Source organism: Sinocyclocheilus grahami, unplaced genomic scaffold (genome assembly GCF_001515645.1).
Source record: "Sinocyclocheilus grahami isolate Dianchi unplaced genomic scaffold, SAMN03320097.WGS_v1.1 scaffold1402.1, whole genome shotgun sequence".
In the NCBI taxonomy this organism is placed as follows: Eukaryota; Metazoa; Chordata; class Actinopteri; order Cypriniformes; family Cyprinidae; genus Sinocyclocheilus; species Sinocyclocheilus grahami.
The window spans coordinates 183,041-206,082 of NW_015506581.1; the positions used below are offsets into that span (position 1 = coordinate 183,041).

The window sequence follows — 23,042 nt, forward strand, 5'->3', positions numbered from 1 at the left end:
TGGTTGAAAGTCTCTTCACATCCCGATAGCAATCACTTAGTGAAGTGGTCTAAATTTATTTATATGTATTTATATCATCTGTGGAAGGCGTAGGACCATAAAATGTTCGTCCAATCACATCCCTCGGTCCGAGGACAATGATAGGCTGTCCTACCCATAGATAAGTATATGTAGATGCCTTATTAGCGTCCGCTTCTATACATAAGCCGTCCGCCATATTGGAAGGGTCAACTTGACGTCATTCACCATAATAATCAATGAGTATTCAAAGATGCCACAATCCTTACATATCTATGGTTCCGCCCCTCTCTCGCAGACATGATCCGTCATCAGAGCGTTCCATTACTCTACTGCAGACCGAGTGAGAATGGGAGCCGTTATTATTGTAATATTAAGAGCTTTGTACTGTATTGTTTTCTCACCGGTGAATGAGACATGAGTGGACAGTGTTGCATTCAATCCTCCACCAACACCATCTCTCATCGTGTCGCTGGTTAGCCTCTGGTCATGTGTTTTGGAGGAGGCGTAGCTTTGGAGAGGGATTTGCAGAGAGGGTGGGATCTTATGCTTTCAATGCTAGCTTGCTATTGCTAGCCTCTCCGAAATCACCCTACCTTTAAGTCTAATGAGAACACCAGGAGAGATATGGCAAACTTTTGGTCTCTTTCTCATACAAAATGTACTTTGTATGTACGGTGAAACCCAAAGTATACTTTGTTTTTGTATGCGTACATTAGCATATGCATACAGTCAAAACGCGTAGCCTTTCAAAGTATACTTCATTTAATAATGTGCGCGAACACAGGCGGTCAACACATGCACTCTAGAAAGCCTCATCTTTGTCCACTCTCTGCGCTAATTTTCTCCAGAAGTTATGACCGATAAAAATGCCTTTGCACTCTTTTAAACTAAAGTTGCGGAAGTCTCATAACTCTCGCACATGTGCTTGTCAATGCAGCCGTCTGTTGTTCTGGCAGTCTCTGCTATTTTGTTGTTGTTGTTCTGTCTCTTTAGTTTTGTTTTCTACTGTGAATCAACGACCCGGGCTAGTGTTGCCACCTTGTGGAACAACTGATTAGTGCAAAACAAATTCAACACGCTTGTGCGACCCAGTTACAAAAAGCAAATGTGTACTATTCTGGTGAGGAAATTAGCTTCACACGCACTGTACATGGAACCGTGCGCACATGTAAATACCGAAGTATACTTTGAGCTTTACAAAAATCAGGTGGTGCGTGTACAGTATGTGCGTACTGTTCTGATTACCTTAGTGTACGCGTAAAAAGTGAAACCTACTTTTGGTTTTTGTATATAGCACACAAGTAATGAATGGTCTGAATTCACTTTGATTGTGGAAATGAGGAGTCTTGATTAGGGGTGTGCCTTATCATACCGTCCACGATAATACCGGTATAAATTTTTACATGATAAAAATGTTTCATATCGCGATATCAATCAGCGACGCGATGGCGTATGGCTGATATACGTTCCTTAGCGCACACAACAACAACACCACAAACCCAATAGGTGTGTTCGACTTGAAGCAGCGCTGCGCAGACTGATCAGTGTATGACATTAAAGTATCGCGAGAGCGGCTCTAGAGCATATTCGAGCGCACACTCTTACCTTCAAAAATAGGCGAGGCTCATATCTTTAGCGAAGCCGCGCGGAGAGAGGGGGGGGCCTGGCAATTTTAACCGACTGCCCGAGGCCAGCATAAAAAGACGGCCTGCGCGTCGTCATGAAAGCTTATCAATTGCACGTGTTTTAAGCCTTTGCCAATTGAAACATTCAAAACAGTTTAAGGCATTCAAAAACAAGACACGGAAAAACTCAACTGAGAGTTCGCGCGCCGAGTTCGGTGCGCACACGGAGAGCCACGCAAACACCAAACCAAGCTCTTCTTTGCTTCTTCCCATGCCTGAACAAACAAATACACCTCGCCAGTTTAAACATACAAGCACAAAAAGACATGAAAAGCTTAATTCAGCACCCGCACGCTGATTTGTGCGTACAATGTTCATGCAGAGAGCCACGTCTACAGCCCTCAAACACCGAATTGAGTTTTGTCTCTTCTTGCTCTTGAAACGACAAATACATACAAAATTGTCACAATACCTGTCTTTGCGAGTATCCTCGAAAAAATGGTCGGTTGTGTCTTATGTGAAAGTAAACAGTTGAGTAAGAAACAGAATGTGTATCATTATACTGGATGTATTATCTCTTAAAGTGACCGCGCCTAATTTACTAGCTGCTGTCAGTGTCCTTAATGTTAATCCAAGAAATTAAATAGGAGAAAATCACTCACTGCTCTTTACTGGATTACTTTGTAGTTTTAAGAAGAATTCATCTGTATTTAATTTATACAGTGAAGACTATGCAATGCTATTTATATTTGATTGATCAGTTTCTGTACCTGGACACCTACAAACTTGAAAAAACTTAAACATTGTTTAATTTGTATATTTGTGCTATTTACACAATTTCAAACAGGGCCCACTTGTACAACCTGCACCGGAGCCCCGCAAACCCCAGCTACGGCCCTGTACACCGATCGGTCTGCTTCAAGTCGAACACACAGCTGCTGCTGCCACCTTATGACAATAGATGTACACTTCAAATTAGGTAGTCTGTCATCGATGACAGTAGCTCATTGGAAAAGGATGGAAAATGCCCTTCATTTGCACTAATAAATGCTGCTGCCTGCCAGCTGCAATCACCAATAAAACATTGTTCCATGTTTTTTTTGTCTATATCGTCATAAATTCGCAAATATTCTTGAAATACCGTGATATAAATTTGAGGCTATATCGCCCACCACTAGTCTTGATATCTCCTATTGTGTTTCATGAAAGATGTTTCAGGAATATTGTTTTGCTACATGATGACGAGTAGATTACAATTTTTATTTTGGGTGAACTGGAGGAAATGCTGAAGTTGCACAAATGTACCGTGGGCAGTGCCGTCTCCCTCTTTCTTATGTTTATAAAGTCTTTTTTAACTGCTTCCGTTCAACAATTAATATATAATTTTGTTTGCCTGATTGTCAGTTTCACAAAATTGTATTAACTCCCAAATTTTTTACAGATCCTAAATCATGATGAGTTTTGTGTAGTTTCAGATTGAGTTAGTTGTTTTGGCTGTGCTCACTCAGCGCCGCTCTGCTGACCTGTTTCCACAGGAAGATCTGTGTGCACTGTAAGTGTGTGCGGGAGGAGCATGTGGTGCGCTCTGTGCCCGGACAGCTGGAGAGAATGATGTTGAAGCTGGTGTCTGACTTCCAGAGGCACTCCATATCTGACGACGACTCGGGCTGCGCCTCGGAAGAATATGCCTGGGTGCCGCCCGGGATCAAGCCTGAACAGGTGAGCAGGCAACATTCAGGAGAATCTATACATACAGTTGCATTTAAGTAAAGGGTTCAGTGATTGGAGAAGTTTGCTCTGAAGCAGCCAATCACAGCCTCTCTTGCACTTAGTCAGAGTGGCTGTTCTTTTCCATTCAGTGAGACATAATGGCGATTCACACGTCAAGCTTCACTAAGAACAAAACAGCATCATATCGGTTGCCTCGTGTAGTTTTGACATTAAGCATTGTTTTTTTCCACATTTTATTTCATTCTGCTCAATAATCACCCACTAGCACAGGAAGAGATTGTACTCACATGAAAAGCGACCTCAGTTTGTGATTAGTTTTCTAGGTCAATCTAAAATTGGATTATAAGTGTGTGTCCATGGTGCTTTTTTTTTTTGCCTTTTTTCCCTATCACATATTTTAGTAATCATCCTAAATTAGATATCATTCGAAAGCTTTTTAAATCTGTTTAGCAGGCTCCTCCCCCTAGTGGGCGGTGTCGAGTGTCATATTACAACATTTACTACACTATTTTATAATCAAAACTTTCTAATCTTGACAAAACATCATTGGAAAGGTTTGAGATTTAAAAGCACAATATGTAAGATTTTTGTATTAAAATGTACAAAAACCACTTGAACGGTGTTATATATTTTGCTGACTTGTGTACTTACATTATCCCAAATGTTTCGAAGAATGTTTAAATCCAGAGAAATAAGCAATTTTAACTAGTGACACGCACCGTGTCTATAGTGTCATTGTGTCGCCTGCCAATGACGTCCTTGATTTCTGGTTTTGTTTTGTAGAAAACATGGAAACACCAAAGACGCTTTAATATGTTGTGTGTTTTAATAGACCGGTGACGACCGCACAGAGTAGCATTATAACAGAACTTTCAAACGTATCTAGTAACAGCGCTGCTTTACCCCACATACGCACGACCGAAAGGAGCGGAAGCGGTCGGCTGTGGCATAATAAAAGCTCCGCTGCTTTCGAGCCGTGTGTCGCGCTCGTCTCATTAACAATTGCTTCAGCGGCCTCGCTTCGCTTCGACGGCTTTCAGCCTCACTCTGCTTCATACTACGATGTTAATAAATCTTTAATACATTAGCTCATCCATGAACATGATTTCTGCCCGAGTCCCGTCGGATTGCATCAGCTGTGGGGATGAAGACCACAACTCCCATGATTCCACACTCAGTCACAGCGTCATCTAACTACGCCTTTGCTTCTTTGTTTGTTTTGAATACGCGCCCTCTAGCTGCGAAAACTTACATATTGTGCCTTTAAGGTATTTTGACAGACATTTATACCCGGTGGCTATTTTTAGTACAATGCCTCGACAAAATCTCACTGGAACCTCAATTTTTGTGATATCAACTTCAAATTTGGAACCTAACTTAATTAGAGCTTTGGTTGTATAGCAAATGTACACATTTTCTTTACAGTAAACACACTTCTATAACTTTTTTACACTTTCATTTTTTTTAATGATTATTATTCTTTTTTTTATGACTTTCACTTTTAATAATCTGCTGATTGTCGTCTTTAAAAAGAGACCAACCTTAGGTCTGTATTCCAAGGCGTTCATAAATTGCAACCATTGAAGTTCAGATTTTCACGTCTATGTTCAGAAAGGGGGGGTGACAGTTAATTATCTGTGTTCGTGTGTGTACAGGTGTATCAGTACTTCAGCTGTATTCCAGAGGACAAGGTTCCATACGTCAACAGTCCAGGAGAGCGATACCGTATTAAACAGCTTTTACACCAGCTGCCGGCCCATGACAGCGAGGTAAAACTGCTTACATCCTCACACTCGTCTCTGGATCCCAAACCCACAGCTGTGAATCCTGAATCTATGAACCCTACAGCCTGGTCTTAGATTCTTACAGTAGACCCTCACTGTAGATCACAAGATCCAGGGGGCGTGGTTGGAGTCACATCTAGGGGGTGGAGATTGGAGATGGGTGGGTTTAGGGATCAGGGGGTGGAGACGGGTAGGTTTAGGTATATGTAAGGTGGGAGGAGTTGGATCTGGATCCAACCACACCCCCTGGATCTTGTGTTATGAGTCATAGCTTACTGCACACTGAGTACTACTTTTTACAGTAGTAAGCAGTATGCAGTGATAATTATTCAAACTAATTAAAAACAGTGAAGTATGCTACATGTTGTCAGGTGTACATTAAATTGATCAAAAGTGACAGCAAAGACATTATTTTATAATGTTAGAGAAGGTTTCGGTTTCAAATAAATGCTGTTCTTTTGAACTTTACAATTCATCAAAGAATCCTGGGGAAAAAAATTAAGCAGCGCAACTGTTTTCAACATTGATAATAATCAGAAATGTTTCTTGAGCAGCAAATCAGCATATTAGACTGATTTCTGAAGGATCATGTGACACTGAAGACTGGAGTAATGATGCTGAAAATTCAGCCTTTCACAGAAATACATTATATTTTAAAATATATTAAAATACAAAGCAGTTCTTTTAAATTGTAATGATGCTTCATAATAATACTTTTTAAATATTTTTCATCAAATAAATGCAGCCTTGGTGAGCAGAAAAGGAAAAAAAATCTTACCCCAAACGTTTTAAGTATTTGCTGTAGTTTTTCATGCTGATTTGGAACAAAAAATAAATATCAGTTTTCCTTTTTTACTATGGTAATACGATATTTTTTGGGGGAAACTTAATCACCATATAAATAATGCAAAAAAACGTACTTAATGGCCATAAAAATAGGCTTCATTTTCATTATGCAAAACATCATTTCTTAGCGTGCAATGTTTTTTTCATGTTCAACATGTTTTCATGGATCCATCATGGCCTGAATTCATTCATGACGATGACAATGTCAGGTTGTAAGTGTGTGTTGGTCTTGTGTGAGTTGTAACAGTACTGTAAATGTGTGTGTGCACAGCCTCAGTACTGTAACTCTCTGGATGAAGAAGAGAAGAAAGAATTGAGGTTATTCAGCCAGCAGAGGAAGAGAGAGAATCTGGGCCGCGGCATCGTTCGACTTTTTCCGGTCACCATGACCGGAGCCATCTGTCAACAGGTAGAGAAACACAGACATGAAAGATCTTCTCAACTGTAACGTCACCTTGAAATGACAACTCGCTGCTTCCTCGCCCTGGACAAATAGTGCATACTTATCTGAGCTTCAGCTGAAGTATGGTGTGCGCATTGAACTACTTGAGCTGAAGAGGCTCTCGTCTGGCATGCGGCTTCAGGAAACTTTTTAATATGCTGTGATCAATTCAGACTCCATCCTGAGCAGAGCCAAGGCAGATATCATATGTACTAGATAAAAGCGCATACTTTCCATTCACCCTCTGTGATATTTCAAGAGCTTTGCCACATTTCAACACCCATAATGCACCCCAGCTGATGAGTAGCTGCCAGGAGGGAGCTGGGAGCAGAAGGAGAAGCAGTTTGTGTCATGTTGTGTTGATTTGTGTGAATACTCTTGTCTTTTTTATGTTATCAAACAGAAGAAACAAAATTAGTATGTATCTTTTTTCATATTTTACATAGAAAGTTTTTTTTAAATTGTGGCTTTATTATAGCTGTTCATTATAGAGGTTGTGCTCTGCTAAAGAATAAGGAAGTGCTGTTAAAGCTTAGTTAAAGAGTGCTAGAAATTATATGAAGCAGATTTGCCCTTTTAATCACTGTAACACAAGTTTGAGTGGCTTTTTTTTTGCCTAGTGTATGTATATATATATATATATATAAAAAATTTTAATGACTCATCCTGCACTGTTCAGTTAATAATAATAATAATACCGGTAATAATAATTTTATTTGAATTCAATCAATAAAGATATGTAACTATAGTAATATTATTGTACTGTAAAAAAGTAATGGAGTATTTAATAATAATTGTAATAATAAAAATTAAATCAATAACGATATTACTATCGTAATATTATTGTTCTGTAAAAATAATGGAATATTTAATAATAATAGTAATAATAATAATAATGCTATTATTATTATAATTGTTATTTTATTAAAAGATTTTAATAATTTAGAAAATATTTCAATAAAGAAATATTGCTTTAGTAATAATACTATTGTCCTTTAAAATAAATAGTATTTTATAATAATAATAACCATTATTATTCAATATTTTATTATTATGTACATATTTTTTTATAGAAATAATACTGTTGTACTGTAAAAAATTTTTTTTTACAATTTTGTAAAAAAATTTGACAATACTAATAATTATGGCTGTTTTAATTTCTTTGCTTTCAAATGTCAAACCATAGAACTTTATTTTATTATTATATTATATTATATGATCAGTTATAAATAAATAAACGGCACTGATCAGGAGATTTCATGGGATCTTCTGCTGTTCTGCTTGTTTCTGTCTCATCACAGCGGTCATGTGTGAGCAGCCAGCGCTTTCAGAAACCGTGTAATTTTGAGTTTGGAAACGTCCTGTAGCTCTGTTCTCACCCCGCTCTCTTCGTCTCAGTGTGGCAGGCAGATCTGCGGCGGTGACATAGCGGTGTTTGCGTCGCGAGCGGGTCACGGCTCCTGCTGGCATCCTCAGTGCTTCCAGTGCGCTTCCTGTAACGAGCTGCTGGTGGATCTCATTTACTTCTATCAGGACGGGCACATCTACTGTGGCCGGCACCACGCCGAGCACATCAAGCCCCGCTGCCAGGCCTGCGACGAGGTGACCGCTATCCCACGGCTTTCCACCCAGTTCCTGTTTTCCTCCATTTGTTGGAGGCGTGGAGTAATGCTTATCACATATGAGCCAGACACACTGAGCCTTGGTGCTCATGCAGGAGACACAGGTTCACATTTACAAAAATAGAATTTGATCCCAACCCTGCATCAATGAGTATTTATTAATAACACTAGCATTTTCTATTCTTTTGAATAAAAAAGGCCCTCTAACACTACTTTTTTTTAATTCTATCTACTTGTTTTTCTTTTTATTTATTAGTAAAAAAAAACCTTGCAACATGTGTACTGCGTTAGGCTGAAAGAGACTTGTCACAGCACTTACATATTATTGCTGCTTTGTTGGTTTTGATTGCTTATATTATCCTCATTTGCAAGTCGCTTTGAATAAGTGTCTGCTAAATGACTGAATGTAAATGTGGGTCAAACACACGTTTCTACGAGTTGCTGCATGTGACTTACACGGTATCTTGCTCCTGCTGTGGTGATCAGATCATCTTTGCGGACGAGTGTACGGAGGCGGAGGGCCGGCACTGGCACATGAAGCACTTCTGCTGTTTCGAGTGTGAGGCGGCGCTGGGTGGCCAGCGCTACATCATGAGAGAGAGCCGGCCGTACTGCTGCCACTGCTACGAGTCTCTGTACGCCGAATACTGCGACACCTGCGGAGAACATATCGGTGAGAGCACACAGACAACACTGTATCAAACCGCTGCTTACATGGACACGCCACTCAATGAGAGAGTGAAAGAATATTTAGAGTAAATATAAATATAACTCCAATATATAGCAGACGTTTTGAGGCTAAACAAAAACATATCTGAAAAAAAAAAACACTTTTCATTATAATATCACATCACTATAAATATATATTTTTAAATTTTTATTAAAAACCATGTAAATTGAAGGCAATGCGACAAATACTACTGTGATGTATAAATATCATTTCAATAATCTAAATAATATACCTTATGCATTACAATGTTGAGAATGCACTTTATAATCATGAAATTAAAGTCTTAAAACTTGTCCTAAAAATGTATTTATGCAAAATATAGAGTATAAATCTATCACTGAAACTTTAGCAATGTCTAGGATGCACATGAAATGACAGAGGAAAAAAATAATAAAGCTTAATAGAAAAAAAAACTATATTTATTGAGGTCATTTGCATTATGTAATTTACTCTTTTTATTTATTTTTTTATTAAATTAGTACGTTTATTCAGCAAGTACACATTAAATTGATCAAAAGTGACAGTCAAGACTGTGAAACTGTACAAAACATTTCTATTTCAAATAACTGCTTTTATTCCAGAAATGCATTTATTTTGTCTATATATCTATCTGTCTGTCTGTCTGTCTGTCTGCCTATCTATATATCTATCTATCAATCTGTCTGTCTGTCTGTCTGTCTATCCATCCGTCTGGCTGTCTGTCTGACTATACGTTTGTCTGTCTATCCATCTGTCTGTCTGTCTGTCTGTCTATCCGTTTGTCTGTCTATCTGTCTGTCTGTCTATCCATCTGTCTATCTGTCTGTCTGTCTATCCATCTGTCTATCTGTCTGTCTGTCTATCCATCTGTCTATCTGTCTGTCTGTCTATCCATCTGTCTATCTGTCTGTCTGTCTATCCATCTGTCTATCTGTCTGTCTGTCTATCCATCTGTCTATCTGTCTGTCTGTCTATCCATCTGTCTATCTGTCTGTCTGTCTATCCATCTGTCTATCTGTCTGTCTGTCTATCCATCTGTCTATCTGTCTGTCTGTCTATCCATCTGTCTATCTGTCTGTCTGTCTATCCATCTGTCTATCTGTCTGTCTGTCTATCCATCTGTCTATCTGTCTGTCTGTCTATCCATCTGTCTATCTGTCTGTCTGTCTATCCATCTGTCTATCTGTCTGTCTGTCTATCCATCTGTCTATCTGTCTGTCTGTCTATCCATCTGTCTATCTGTCTGTCTGTCTATCCATCTGTCTATCTGTCTGTCTGTCTATCCATCTGTCTATCTGTCTGTCTGTCTATCCATCTGTCTATCTGTCTGTCTGTCTATCCATCTGTCTATCTGTCTGTCTGTCTATCCATCTGTCTATCTGTCTGTCTGTCTATCCATCTGTCTATCTGTCTGTCTGTCTATCCATCTGTCTATCTGTCTGTCTGTCTATCCATCTGTCTATCTGTCTGTCTGTCTATCCATCTGTCTATCTGTCTGTCTGTCTATCCATCTGTCTATCTGTCTGTCTGTCTATCCATCTGTCTATCTGTCTGTCTGTCTATCCATCTGTCTATCTGTCTGTCTGTCTATCCATCTGTCTATCTGTCTGTCTGTCTATCCATCTGTCTATCTGTCTGTCTGTCTATCCATCTGTCTATCTGTCTGTCTGTCTATCCATCTGTCTATCTGTCTGTCTGTCTATCCATCTGTCTATCTGTCTGTCTGTCTATCCATCTGTCTATCTGTCTGTCTGTCTATCCATCTGTCTATCTGTCTGTCTGTCTATCCATCTGTCTATCTGTCTGTCTGTCTATCCATCTGTCTATCTGTCTGTCTGTCTATCCATCTGTCTATCTGTCTGTCTGTCTATCCATCTGTCTATCTGTCTGTCTGTCTATCCATCTGTCTATCTGTCTGTCTGTCTATCCATCTGTCTATCTGTCTGTCTGTCTATCCATCTGTCTGTCTGTCTATCTGTCTGTCTGTCTGTCTGTCTGTCCATCTGTCTGTCTGTCTGTCTGTCTGTCTGTCTATCAGTTTGTCTGTCTGTCTGTCTGTTTGTCTATCTATCTATCTGTCTGTCTGTCTATCCATCTGTTTGTCTGTCTGTCTGTGTCTGTCTGTCTATCTCTGTCGGTCGGTCGGTCAGTCAGTCTAGATATCTAGAAAAATTGATATTCAACATGGATGGGTTAAATTTATCAAAATTGATAGTAAAGACATTTATAATGTTACAAAAGATACAAAATATAAATATTGTTCTTTTGAACTTTCTATTCATCTAAGAATCCTGTAAATCACAGTTTCAACAAAAATATAGCATAAATGTTTTAACATTGATAAAAATAAAAATTTTTACTTGAGCAACAAATCAGCATATCAGAATGATTTCTGAAGGATCATGTGACACTGAAGACTGGAGGAATTATGCTGAAAATCAGCTTTACATCACAGGAATAAAACACATTTTACAATATATTCAAATAGAAAACAGTTATTTTAAATTGTAATAATATTTCACAAATTACAAAATGGTGAACAAAAGACACAAAAAAAATATTAAAAAATCTAACCAAAATATAACCGGAGCTGCGTTTCCCAAAAGCACTGTGAGCTCAAGTTGATCATGAAGACCATTGCCACCAGTGTTCTCTACGATCAACTCACAGTGCTTTTAGGAAACGTAGCCCAGGACATTTTTATTGTGAGATTTACCTACATGATCAACAATTGTAAAATTGAATATTATTGACACTGTTTGTATTCAGAAGCATCTCTAATTCCCTGCTTGTTCATTTTGCAGGTGTTCACACCTCTTTCCATCCTATACTGAATGGCAAACCTCCACCGTATGGACAAACGCACACACAACACTCACATCTGTCCTCTCAGCTCTGTCTAGTAGCCAATGACAGGGTATTTTATTATAGGGAAAATTAATACAAATAACTTCACATTTCTATTTCTACATTTGGTCCCAATCTGACCAGTTTCCACCTTAGGTTTAGCAGCATCTTTCACATTTGTTAGAATTGAACAAAAATTCATACCCATTTCATTTGTCATACCCATCTAAGTAGTCTAATATTTTCTATCCTATTTATAGAAAGTGCAACAAATGTCTTTAAAAAAATTAAATAAAATACTTTCTGAGCTCCCAAGCACCTGACGAGGTTGTGTTGGAAATGCTTAAAGACTGGGCTTCCCAAACGGGGGGGTTTGTGAATTCACAAAAAGCTAATAATTAATTCAATAGAACACAAGATTAAAATAAACCGATGGGGCTGTACCCTCTTCTCAAACTGTGATGGTCAAGTCTTACGTTATTTTAGGAAAGACACTTTCGTCTTAACATCATTACAAAGAAGCTGTTGGTGTTTCAAGTTTTACAAGTTTGATTGCTTCAGTGTATAGTTCACCCAAACAATCTGTCAGCATCCACTCACCCTGCAAACATGTGACTGACTGACTTCTGTGGAACATAAAAGGTGAATTTTGAGGAATATTCTCACCAGTCTTCAATATAATGAGTGAACCCCAGGACTAGGGCCGCACAATAAAGGTTAAACTAATAATCACGATTAGTTTGCTCAAAAAATATAATCACTATTATTAATCAATCACAATTACGGCCATGTTAGGGTTTTTTTTTTTGTGACATTTCATCAGAATTATTACAACTTTCACATAAGCACAAATCAAGAGAATGACAACTTAGCATGGTGTGTTCGCAGATTCACAGCAAACAGTGTGAAACAAAACAGACTGGCTGCATGACTTTTATTTGAGAGGAATATCTCAATAGAGACTGCAAATGTGTTTTCAGCTCATCGGCACTTCTTCCATAATACAGAGAGTGCATGTGTGCATGGTTGCCAGGTTGGGAAGATTGGAAAATTTGCATGAGACTGGGCAGAAACTGTATGCATTCAGGAGAAAAGCTCTGATTTAATGGGGATTTAAACTCTTGACATCTGGCAACCGTGATCATGAAAGCTTGCGGAGGCTTAATGGAAGAGATAATGCAAAGGCTAAATTAATTAAACGTTTTCGGGATCAATAACCAGCAGACAATTATGCCTAATTAGTTGTGAACAGCAGAAAACCTGATCACGATTAAAATATGGTTTATCATGCAGCCCTAACTGTGGGACTCTGGTTGTCAAGCTTTAAAACACAATTCAAAAACACTATAAAAGTATCAAAAACGTCTGTCTTTTAAATCTTATGAAGTTATACAATATCTTTGTGTGAAGACTAACATTTAAGTCAATATTCACTGATGAGCATTTAAACCAGTGAGCTAAAAAACTGGATCGCCCTGTTTCATGATCACCCAAACTGGTTTTGTGAACTAGATCAGCAGATTCACAGAAAAGATCCGAATCGAAATAATGATTTCTTCATGAATCATGAAAGTAAGTTGTGAGACTTGAGTAAATGATGACAAACTTTCATTTTTGGGTGAACTATTCACACTACGTTACAGTGAAATGCTGTTATGACTTGCATCAATGGTGATCTCATTTGATCGTGTTTCCTTCAGATGGGTCGTTCCACCGCAGTTTCCGTCGGGGAAGCGGTGTCCACCATCCCAGCGAGAAGCGGCTCAGACGCTCCCGAGGTTCACGAAGCGACAGACTGCGGCCCCCTACCCTGGAGTGCAGGGTAGGGGACCGCAGGCGGTCCAACAGCGTCCTGGACGGCAGCCTTACCCTGCACTCCACCCGCTACCGGCACGAAGACTCCTGCTCCACCTGCTCCTCTTCCTCAGACTCGGAGGAGGAAGGCTTCTTTCTGGGCCAGCGCATTGCTCTGCCGCCGCAGCTGACGGGTGAAGAGAGAGCAGCAGAAGGACAGACAGAGGACGAGGACAAGAGCCGAAGAGGAAGCTTCAGGAGAAGGACACAGAGTCTCGGTAGAAAAGACAAGGATAAGGACAAGAACTGCATACTGTCCTGAGACAAAGACATGTGTGTTAAAAACTGGAAATTAAAGAACGCTGTCAAGACTAACAAGCTGCTCAGTCAAGATCAAAGTTTATGAGTCACATGTCCTACAGTCTGTGCAAATGTGTGCCAGTATTTTTATAAAGGTGATGAAATATTACCCAATATCAGTTTCAGTATCATGGTGCTTAGTCAAATTTACTGGCGTTATTATTCGGGCCGAGGAACATTTCCAATCCAAATTTTGTTTGTTACAGGAAAAGTAGAAGTACAGTTTCTACATTTATGCGAGAGAGCTAGGTGAACTGATTTCATTTTACATTTCTTTACAGCTAAAGGCCTGTTTCACACAACACAAATATTTGGCAAAAAATGCACTTCAATTTTGGCATGCTGTTCAGTATGGAAGCTTGTTTCTGCCACCTAATAAATAAATAAAGGTAATCGCTACTACCCCCCCCCTCATAATTCAGACTTTTTTGCAAGTTTATATCTTGCAGTTCTGACTTTTTTCTCAGAACTGCAAGATATAAATGTGCAAATCTGAGAAATAGTCAGAATTGTGTGAAAACTCACAATTTCAAGAAAAAAACTCAGCGTTGTGAAATATAAACTCGCAATTGTGAGGAAAAAACGTTAGAATTACCAATGACCTTTTGTTTTATTTTTTTTTATTCAGTGGCGGAATCGGGTTTCCATAGCCAGACGAATTAATGAAAAAGCAATTTCACGCACAGTACATGAAAAGTACACTTACAGAAAAGCAAAATTACTCCTGCACAAAAAAATACAACTTTCCATTTCTGACATTCGCTTGACACAAGTAGAAAGGAAATCAAAACCGTATTCACATGTCTTCTAACAGCTGTTGAGATTTTTGTATTTATTATTCTGTTTATCAAGCAATAACACAACACATAGGCAAGAAAGCCGCTCACAGGCTCTTCCTCCGCTGTTCACGGTTGCTTAGAAAAAGTTGCTTAGTTGGTTTGTGAGCACCACCAAGTTTTAGCTTTATGTAACATCAATGACTTTGAGCATGTGACAAAAAAAAAACTCATTCAAAATTAAATTGTTTATTGTACCGGAGTTTTGCGATAAATATTTGTCTTGGTGTAAACAAACCTGGAATTAGAGCCATGGTAACTATGTTCAAAATTATATTATGCATTACATTACATGAATGCAACACTAAATATCTGCAATAGTAATGTGCTACTTTGTTGTCATATGACCATCTTATGTTTTCAAATCTAATTTTGTGTTATAATATCTTTTGGCGATCAAATAATGTTAAAAATCACAGATGTGCAATTACATTGAAAGTGTGTGGTCAAATCAAGCACATTGCATTGTGGGATGGATTACCAGTGTTTGCACTACTAAATACTGCACGTTTGGAAATTAACAAATGTATGACAAAAGTCGCATGCATAAGGAAAATACTCATTGTATGAACAGTATACAGTGGTTGTATGCTATTCACAGCCTGTGTGTTGGTGAAAGATCATTCCAGTCATTCAGCAAAACCAGTTCAAATCATAGAAATGAGTGTTGTTTGTGTGTTGGAGAATGTTGTGTTGGGGAAAGTTACTTTTAAAAGTAATGCATTACAAAATTGCATTACTCCCTCAAAAAGTAACTAATTGCGTTACTTAGTTACTTTTTATGGAAAGTAATGCGTTGTTACTTTTACGTTACTTTTTCACATCTGGGCTGGGCTTGCTTATTTGTTTTTAATTTAAAAAAAAAAGTTTAAATTCTGTCCCCTTTTACACCAAAAATGAAATGAAATAAGCCTCAGGCTGAAGGAAATGTAAATATTGCAGGTTTGCATCATATTCTGAGTTTGCATTTCACTGTTTTTTATTTATTTTGAGGAATACTGAATTTGTTTTTGTGTAACTGAGATGAGTAAATGCATGTTCACATTTAGTCTAGAACTACAGTAACATCATGTTCACACAGCGCACACAACGCCTCTGAACTTACTCCGGATTTCTCTCAACATGAGGACAGGAGAGCTGTCAGCCAATCAATGGGAAAACAAAGTAACTGGCATTACTTATTTGAAAAAGTAACACAGATATTTTCCTGTAAATTAAAAAGTAATTGGATACTTTACTAGTTACTTGAAAAAAGTAATCAGCCACGCCCTCCTAAAACGGCTCGTTCTAACACGCCCCCACATATCTACATCACGATGTGGAAAGATTTGCATAACGCCACCCAAATGTTCACGCAAAGAAAGAAGGTGTAACTTTTATTCTCGCTGTAGTATTGTTGTTGCTGCCGCCATGTCGGTGTCATCACATGACTCCTTCGTCGAATCCGCCGGCCTCCGCTCACTCAAGCACGCGGTGTGTGATGCTGTTTCACTGTGAAAGCGAAACTACTTTGTTTGGTCTTCCAAAAGAGGACACGACTAGAAATCAGTGGTTAAGTTGTGTTTACAACACTGTTCCAGAACAGTTCAACCCAAATATTCAGATGTGTGCAGCACATTTTATGGAAAATAGTGTTTTTTGAACCTTAAACCGCATAAACACATTTCATTACACCAAATACACAAAATAATGTTTTTTTAGCAACACCATATGACCCCTTTAAGTGCTAAATCTAAAATAAACTACTTAAACAGGTAAATAGTTGTTGCTTGTTTGACTGGTTTTGAGAGGGCTGTGTAATTTGCACTTGCTGAAGGTTTAACTACATAAAAACTTAATGAAATGCAAACACAATGTTGTGGAGCATGTACAGGAGACACAAGTCAACATACTGTATAGCGAAAGTCGTAAGGCTACTACAGGCCATATCATAACAGAATGTGGGAAAATATAATCTTTATCTCCTCATCAACTGTAAATATGTATATATTGACATTTCAAACCTCTGTGTGTAAATGAGAGTTTAAATAAAGACACGAGTTTTACTTTGTGTTTTGCAAAATAGAGATCAAAGGACTGTATGTTAGAATTGTATTTTTATAAACAACATGGTGATGGTTTTATATTCTTGTCAAGATGCTTTCTGGCCTAATATAATTTTTTAGAAACTTTAAAAAGTTACCTTTTTGAATGAGAAAATAAACACTTGATCCTAAACATTATGGTTTTGTGTTTGCTAAATATTTCCTAAACATTGTTTAGACAATTGTTTAAACAATTGACAATTTAGACATTGTTTAAACATATGTTTCCTAAACTTTTTTATTTATTTTTTTGTATTTTAAAGTAAATTTATTAAGGCGCTGACCAAAATGATGATTGTACTCACATCTTGTTTTTAGCATGTACATTTGGCTACAAAGTCTATAAATAACTAAATAACACTGCAAATCAGAAATACGATACCTACGCTGTTTTTTTTTCTTTCTCATTGTGTAGTTCTGTATATATATATATATATAAACAGAATTCCAAAAATAACAATATATTGTCTTAAAGATAATCGACTAGAAACTAACTTGATGTAAGCTGTCTCTTCTCTACTTACAGATGACAGACAAAAGGTGGCTTGAGAATATTCTCAAGGTAAAGGTGGCTTTTTCTTTGTGATCAGGTGACTCAAAGGGCATATGGGACATACTTCCTGGAGTGTGACTGAGATCTGATTGGATGGGACAAGAAAAAAAGAGCAGGAGGAGTGTTTGAGGAGAGAGTCAAACCGGTCTGGCAAGTTTTACTTTCTCCTTAACACAAACACACACGTGTGCACCATCTGCCTTGCTATCTTTCTGCTCTCTGACACACAAGTCATTACGGACTCAAACTTTAGAGATTAGAGGGGAAACTAGTGCTGTTGAGTCTCCTGAAACAGTCACAGGTATGTGTTTGGTTGTGTGTGTATTGTCTGTTAATGTGTCTCAATGTGATCTATACCTTTAAACAATGTGGCTAATATATATACTTTACTACAATCTGTTATCAACGTTTGCCTCGTTCTAATTCCCCGTAACTGATGTTTTGGTTCTAGAAACAGTCTTGGATCATGTAGAGACATGCAGTATCCTGTCCCTGGAATCTGTAAGTGAAATCTTGTGTTTCATTTATTCTTGTTGACCTTATTTTTTTCTTGCCTTAAGGGATCGATTTCATATTTACTTCATCTTGAATTGTAATATCATTGTTGTGTTTAAAACAGGTATATAGAAAGAGATAAAGGGAGAGTGAGGTCAGAAAGACTGAGCAGAGAGGATGAAAGGATGGAAAAATGTATGGATCGTAAAAGACAGGAAAGAATAGAGTACACGGCGCACTTTAACCTTAGGAGGAGTGCTGGCTGATATGTTAAACGAATGATAAACATTTAGACAATGAGCTAGTATGTCACTGGCCGTACTTTGCCTCTAAGCGAAAGTATCTTAAGTCCATTGATAAAAGTCATTTATCAACAACACTAGACAAAAATCCAGTGTGAAACATCAATAAGTCCCTTGAGTTAACCAGTGAGGCAATGTAAGTGTCACAATCGTGGACAAATGTTTTCATATCAGTCATGTTGGTTTGCTAAATGGAAGGACACTGAAAAAGGCTTTCAGTGTGATTTACAGTTATTTTAGGAAGTATTCAATTAATAATTCCTTTGAAAATCAATTAAGTGAATGCTAGAAGAAAGTGCTAGCCTTTTAGCCACTGCTAATATATTAGGTTTAATGGTTTCAAGCCATCCTGGAACATACATCAACAGCCTAAAGAGCTCATTAATGGTGTTTGCTAAAGCAAGTACCACTTTTATTAATGCTCATACCTCTAACCCCAAGTATTTATTTTTTTGGAAGCATAACTTCCTGTGCCATTTGTGTTATGGCCACGAAAGACTCCAATTGTGGTGCTAGCTGATAAGAGTTGTGCTATAATGGTTTCAAGCCATCCTGGAACATACATCAACAGCCTAAAGAGCTCATTAATGGTGTTTGCTAAAGGTGCTTTTATTAATGCTCATACCTCTAACCCCAAGTATTTATTTTTTTGGAAGCATAACTTCCTGTGCCATTTGTGTTATGGCCACGAAAGACTCCAATTGTGGTGCTAGCTGATAAGAGTTGTGCTATCACGTTTGTAAGCAAATAAAATGATTTCCAATAGCAGACAACAAAACTGATGAAAGAAAATCCAATTGACTTATTTACGGAAAGGCTTGAGCCATACATGTAGAGACTTTTTAACCGTCGGACCATTCGGCTACTGCCACCAAATCTATAGTCTATAGTAATCTGGGCTGGTTGACATTGTGGTGCTGCAAAATCAGGATTTGAATCAATGGGACCATTCGTGATTCACTAAAGCCGTTCAACTATCCCAGTTCTGTCCTCAGGTATGGTTACCAAACCATACTGTGAAATGTGTGTATGAAACGGTTTACAATCATACCATATTAAAACGTGTTCTAAAACGTGTTACTTGTCAGCCCAATGCTGGAAAAGCGCTTATCTGCTTGTGACATATCAAATACTGAATCTGGGTCCAAAACTTTAGTCCGTTTAAGTGAGAATAGTATCTCATCAGCTGTTTATGACCACTATTCATATATTGCACACCTTTAAGGTAAGAGTTTAAAAACTCACGATGGACACCAATATTTTAACAAATTATATATATAAAAAAGCACTGTCTGGCCAAATTATATTTCACTATGGAGATAAAAAGCTTAGGACCATGATTGTTTGGTAGTATTACTGCACACTATGAGTGTGAAAAAGTGTTGGACCCCCTCCTGTTTTTTTTTTTTTTTTTGCATATTTGTCGCACTTAAAAGATTCAGATCATCAAACTAATTTTAATATTACACAAAGATAATGCAAGTAAATACAAAATGCAGTTTTTAAATTATTATTTTATTAAGGGAAAAAAGCTGTCCAAACCTGCCTGGCCCTACGTGAAAAAGTAAGTGCCCCCTAAATCTAATAACTGGTTGTGCCACGCTTTGCAGCAACAACTGCAATCAAGTGTTTGCGATAACTGGCAATGAGTCTTTCGCATCGCTGTGGAGGAATTTTGGCCCACTCTTCTTTGCAGAATTTTTTTAATTCAGCCACAATGGAGGGTTTTCGAGCATGAATGGACTGTTTAAGCATCTCAATCGGATTTAAGTCCGGACTTTGGTTTGCCCACTCCAAAACCTTAATTTAGTTTTTCTTGAGCCATTCAGAGGTGGACTTGCTGGTGTGTTTGGGATCATTGTCCTGCTACATAACCCAAGTGCGCTTGAGCTTGAGGTCACAAACTGACGGCCGGACAGTCTCCTTCAGGATTCATGGTTCCATCAATTATGGCAAGTCGTCCAGGTCCTGAAGCTGCAAAGCAGCCCCAGATCATCACACTACCACCACCATGTTTGACTGTTGGTATTATGTTCTTTTTATGAAATGCTGTGTTGGTTTTACGCCAGATGTAACGGGACACACACCTTCCAAAAAGTTAAACTTTTGTCTCATCAGTCCATAGAATATTTGCCCAAAAGTCTTGGGGATAATCAAGATATTTTTTGGCAAATGAGAGACGAGCCTTTGTGTTCTTTTTGGTCAGCAGTGGCTTTTGCCTTGGAACTCTCTCATGGATGCTGTTTTTGCCCAGTCTCTTTCTTATCGTTGAATCATGAACACTGATCTTAATTGAAGCAAGTGAGGCCTGCAGTTCTTTAGATGTTGTTCTGGGTCGTCTGGGACGTCGTTGTGCTCTTGGAGTAATTTTGGTTGGCCGGCATTTCCTGGGAAGGTTCACCATTGTTCCAAGTTTTCTCAATTTGTGGATAATGGCTCTGACCATGGTTCGCTGGAGTCCCAAAGCCTTAGAAATGGCTTCATAACCCTTTCCAGACTGATACATGTCAACTGTTTTGATTCTCATCTGCTCTTGAATTTCTCTAGATCGCGGCATAATGTGTTGCTCTTTAAGCATGCTTCACTTTGTCAGACAGGTTCTATTGAAGTGATTTCTTGATTCAACAGGTCTGGCAGTAATCAGGCCTGTGTGTGGCTAGTGAAATTTAACTCAGCTTTCTAAAATAATGTGGTTAATCACAGTTCTTTCATGATTTAACAGGAGGGGGCAATTAATTTTTCACGTAGGGCCAGGTAGGTTTGGACAGCTTTTTACCCTTAATAAATGAAATCATCATTTAAAAACTGCATTTTGTATTTACTTGCATTATCTTTGTGTAATATTAAAATTGGTTTGATGATCTGAAACTTTTAAGTGTGACAAACATGCAAAAAAATAAGAAATCGGGAAGGGGGCCAACACTTTTTCACACCACTGTATATTAGTATTTAGTACAGTTTTTTGCTTTTGTGATCTTAAGGAGCATTTGGACCAGTGTTGCCTGGTTTTCACAACAAAACCTGCCCAACTGCTACTCAAATCTAGTGTTTCGGAGGGTTCCACCAGTACAAATCGCGTTCCTGAGGGTAAAATACATGTTTTTTGGTGGGATTCCCCTGGTAAAATTCGCAATCCAGGGGATAACAGTGTTAAAGTAGCCAAACTCCACGGGAAAACCGTGGACCTGACAACACTGGTTTGGACCCCCGACTGTGACACATGACATCAAACTTAAAGGGGACACACACAGTTTCGGCCAATCTCATGTTAATCTTGATTACCTATATAGTAGCATTTAGGGTTGGGTATCATTTGAATTTGATCGATTCCGATTCCGATTCTACTTATCGATTCCGATTCTTATCGATTCCTAGTTTCGATTCCAATAAGATAAAAAATCCAATATAAAAAAATCTAACATTTATTCTGTCTTTTTACAAAGCATTCTGTTGCAGCTGAATAACACGAGCAAAAATCAGCAGCCTACAGAACACTGCAAGAGGAATTTTGCCCATGCTTTAAAAAAAAAATACCACAGCAAAAACAACTAGATTAATTTAAATTCCAAATATGAAAGTGTTAAAGACAAGTAAACAGTCAGTAATAAGATAGGAAGGAACAAACAAATCAATTAGCAATATCATAAATAAATACAACTGAACAAAATTCCAGGTACAGAAACTGTAATTAAAAGTTTAAAAACACTGCATAGTTTTCTTTTCATAAATAAAATATAAATTAATCAATTAAAGTTATTAAATATATTCAGTCAAGATCAGTGAATGATTTTCTTTTGTTCTTTGATTAACATTAATGACAGGCAGTGCGTTTATTAGGCGGCTGTCTCTTTAACACCGAACGCATACAGATCTAAAAATACTGTACATGTGTGTTTTTTTCTCATCTGTTTACGTTCACGTAAGACAAAAACGGCTGTGTTTATGATGATATACTGACGTAGTTTTCTGCATATTGGTCGACAAATATGAAAGAAGTCAGTTTCGGCCGGGAACAACCTTTTCTACAGTGGAAATACACGGAACGGTTCGAGAATGGACACAAACCGGGAACCCGTACCGCGACCTCTGTTCTCTGTGCTTGCGCTTCGTGTGCGCTGAACGTAAACAGGGTGCAAGGTCTTTCCGTTCCTGCACTTACATAGTTTTTAATCACATTAAAATGCGAACGCAGGAATCGTTAAGCAGAATCGAAATGCACACGTCTTATCGAATACCCGGTTCTTGGAAATTTGGAACCGGTTCTAAAATGGAACTGGTTTTCGATACCCAACCCTAGTAGCATTGCATCCTTCATATCTCCGAAGAGTCTTTCGTTTTATCAGATTTATTAAAGAAAGATACAGCTTTATACTTCTCTCCAAAAACAGTCTAGCTCTTCAGGGAGAAGGGCCCATACTAGGAATTCAGCCCTACATGCAGGGCCATACTCGAAAAAAAAACTTTCCAAAACAAACCCGGAAGGAGTGTATTTGGCACAGAAACATTCAACTCGTTTTTTGAGACTTTGGTCATGTTTAGCATTAGAATCCAACTCTTTAAAGGGGTCATATGCTGTTGCTAAAAAACATTATTTTGTGTATTTGGTGTAATGAAATGTGTTTATGCGGTTTAAGGTTCAAAAAACACATTATTTTCCACATACTGTACATTATTGTTTCTCCTCTATGCCCCGCCTTTCTGAAACGCGTCCATTTTTACAAAGCTCATCGTTCTGAAAAGTGAGGTGTGCTCTGATTGGCCAGCTATCCAGTGCGTTGTGATTGGCCGAATACCTCAAGCGTGTGCCGGAAATGTTACGCCCCTTACCATACTGTGATGCCCTGTCCGGCCGGAGCGAGACAAAAACATTAAAACCCATTATAAACGAGGCATTTGTTGCATCCAGTGGGGACATAATTATGGATTATAATGACTTATACTGTCTTTTTTTCACATTGCGTTGCATTGCGCCACGTAAACATAAAACCATG

At 38.2% G+C, this 23,042-nt stretch overlaps 3 protein-coding genes across 4 annotated transcripts in view; all 3 read left to right on the forward strand.

The window, feature by feature from the left end:
- LOC107570005 (prickle-like protein 3) overlaps positions 1-8,888 on the forward strand; it is a 50,234-nt gene extending 41,346 nt beyond the window's left edge. For both annotated transcript variants that reach the window (XM_016256196.1, XM_016256197.1), the window contains 5 exons: positions 3,182-3,365; positions 5,033-5,146; positions 6,279-6,416; positions 7,848-8,051; positions 8,558-8,888. In XM_016256196.1, the coding sequence (XP_016111682.1) occupies positions 3,182-3,365; positions 5,033-5,146; positions 6,279-6,416; positions 7,848-8,051; positions 8,558-8,830 (913 nt within the window). In that variant the 3' untranslated portion in view covers positions 8,831-8,888. The remainder of the gene's footprint in view (positions 1-3,181; positions 3,366-5,032; positions 5,147-6,278; positions 6,417-7,847; positions 8,052-8,557) is intronic.
- A 2,519-nt stretch (positions 8,889-11,407) lies between these two features.
- Positions 11,408-14,185, forward strand: LOC107570001 (prickle-like protein 1). The gene is made up of 2 exons (XM_016256194.1): positions 11,408-11,513; positions 13,328-14,185. The coding sequence occupies exons 1-2, from the start codon at positions 11,408-11,410 to the stop codon at positions 13,741-13,743; spliced, it is 522 nt and encodes a 173-aa protein (XP_016111680.1). The 3' UTR covers positions 13,744-14,185.
- A 3,179-nt stretch (positions 14,186-17,364) lies between these two features.
- The window catches only part of LOC107570008 (protein FAM110A-like), an 11,161-nt gene continuing 5,483 nt past the window's right edge, over positions 17,365-23,042 (forward strand). Inside the window, exons 1-2 of the mRNA XM_016256204.1 lie at positions 17,365-17,555; positions 17,706-17,755. The gene's annotated coding sequence lies outside the window, so the exon portion shown is untranslated. The remainder of the gene's footprint in view (positions 17,556-17,705; positions 17,756-23,042) is intronic.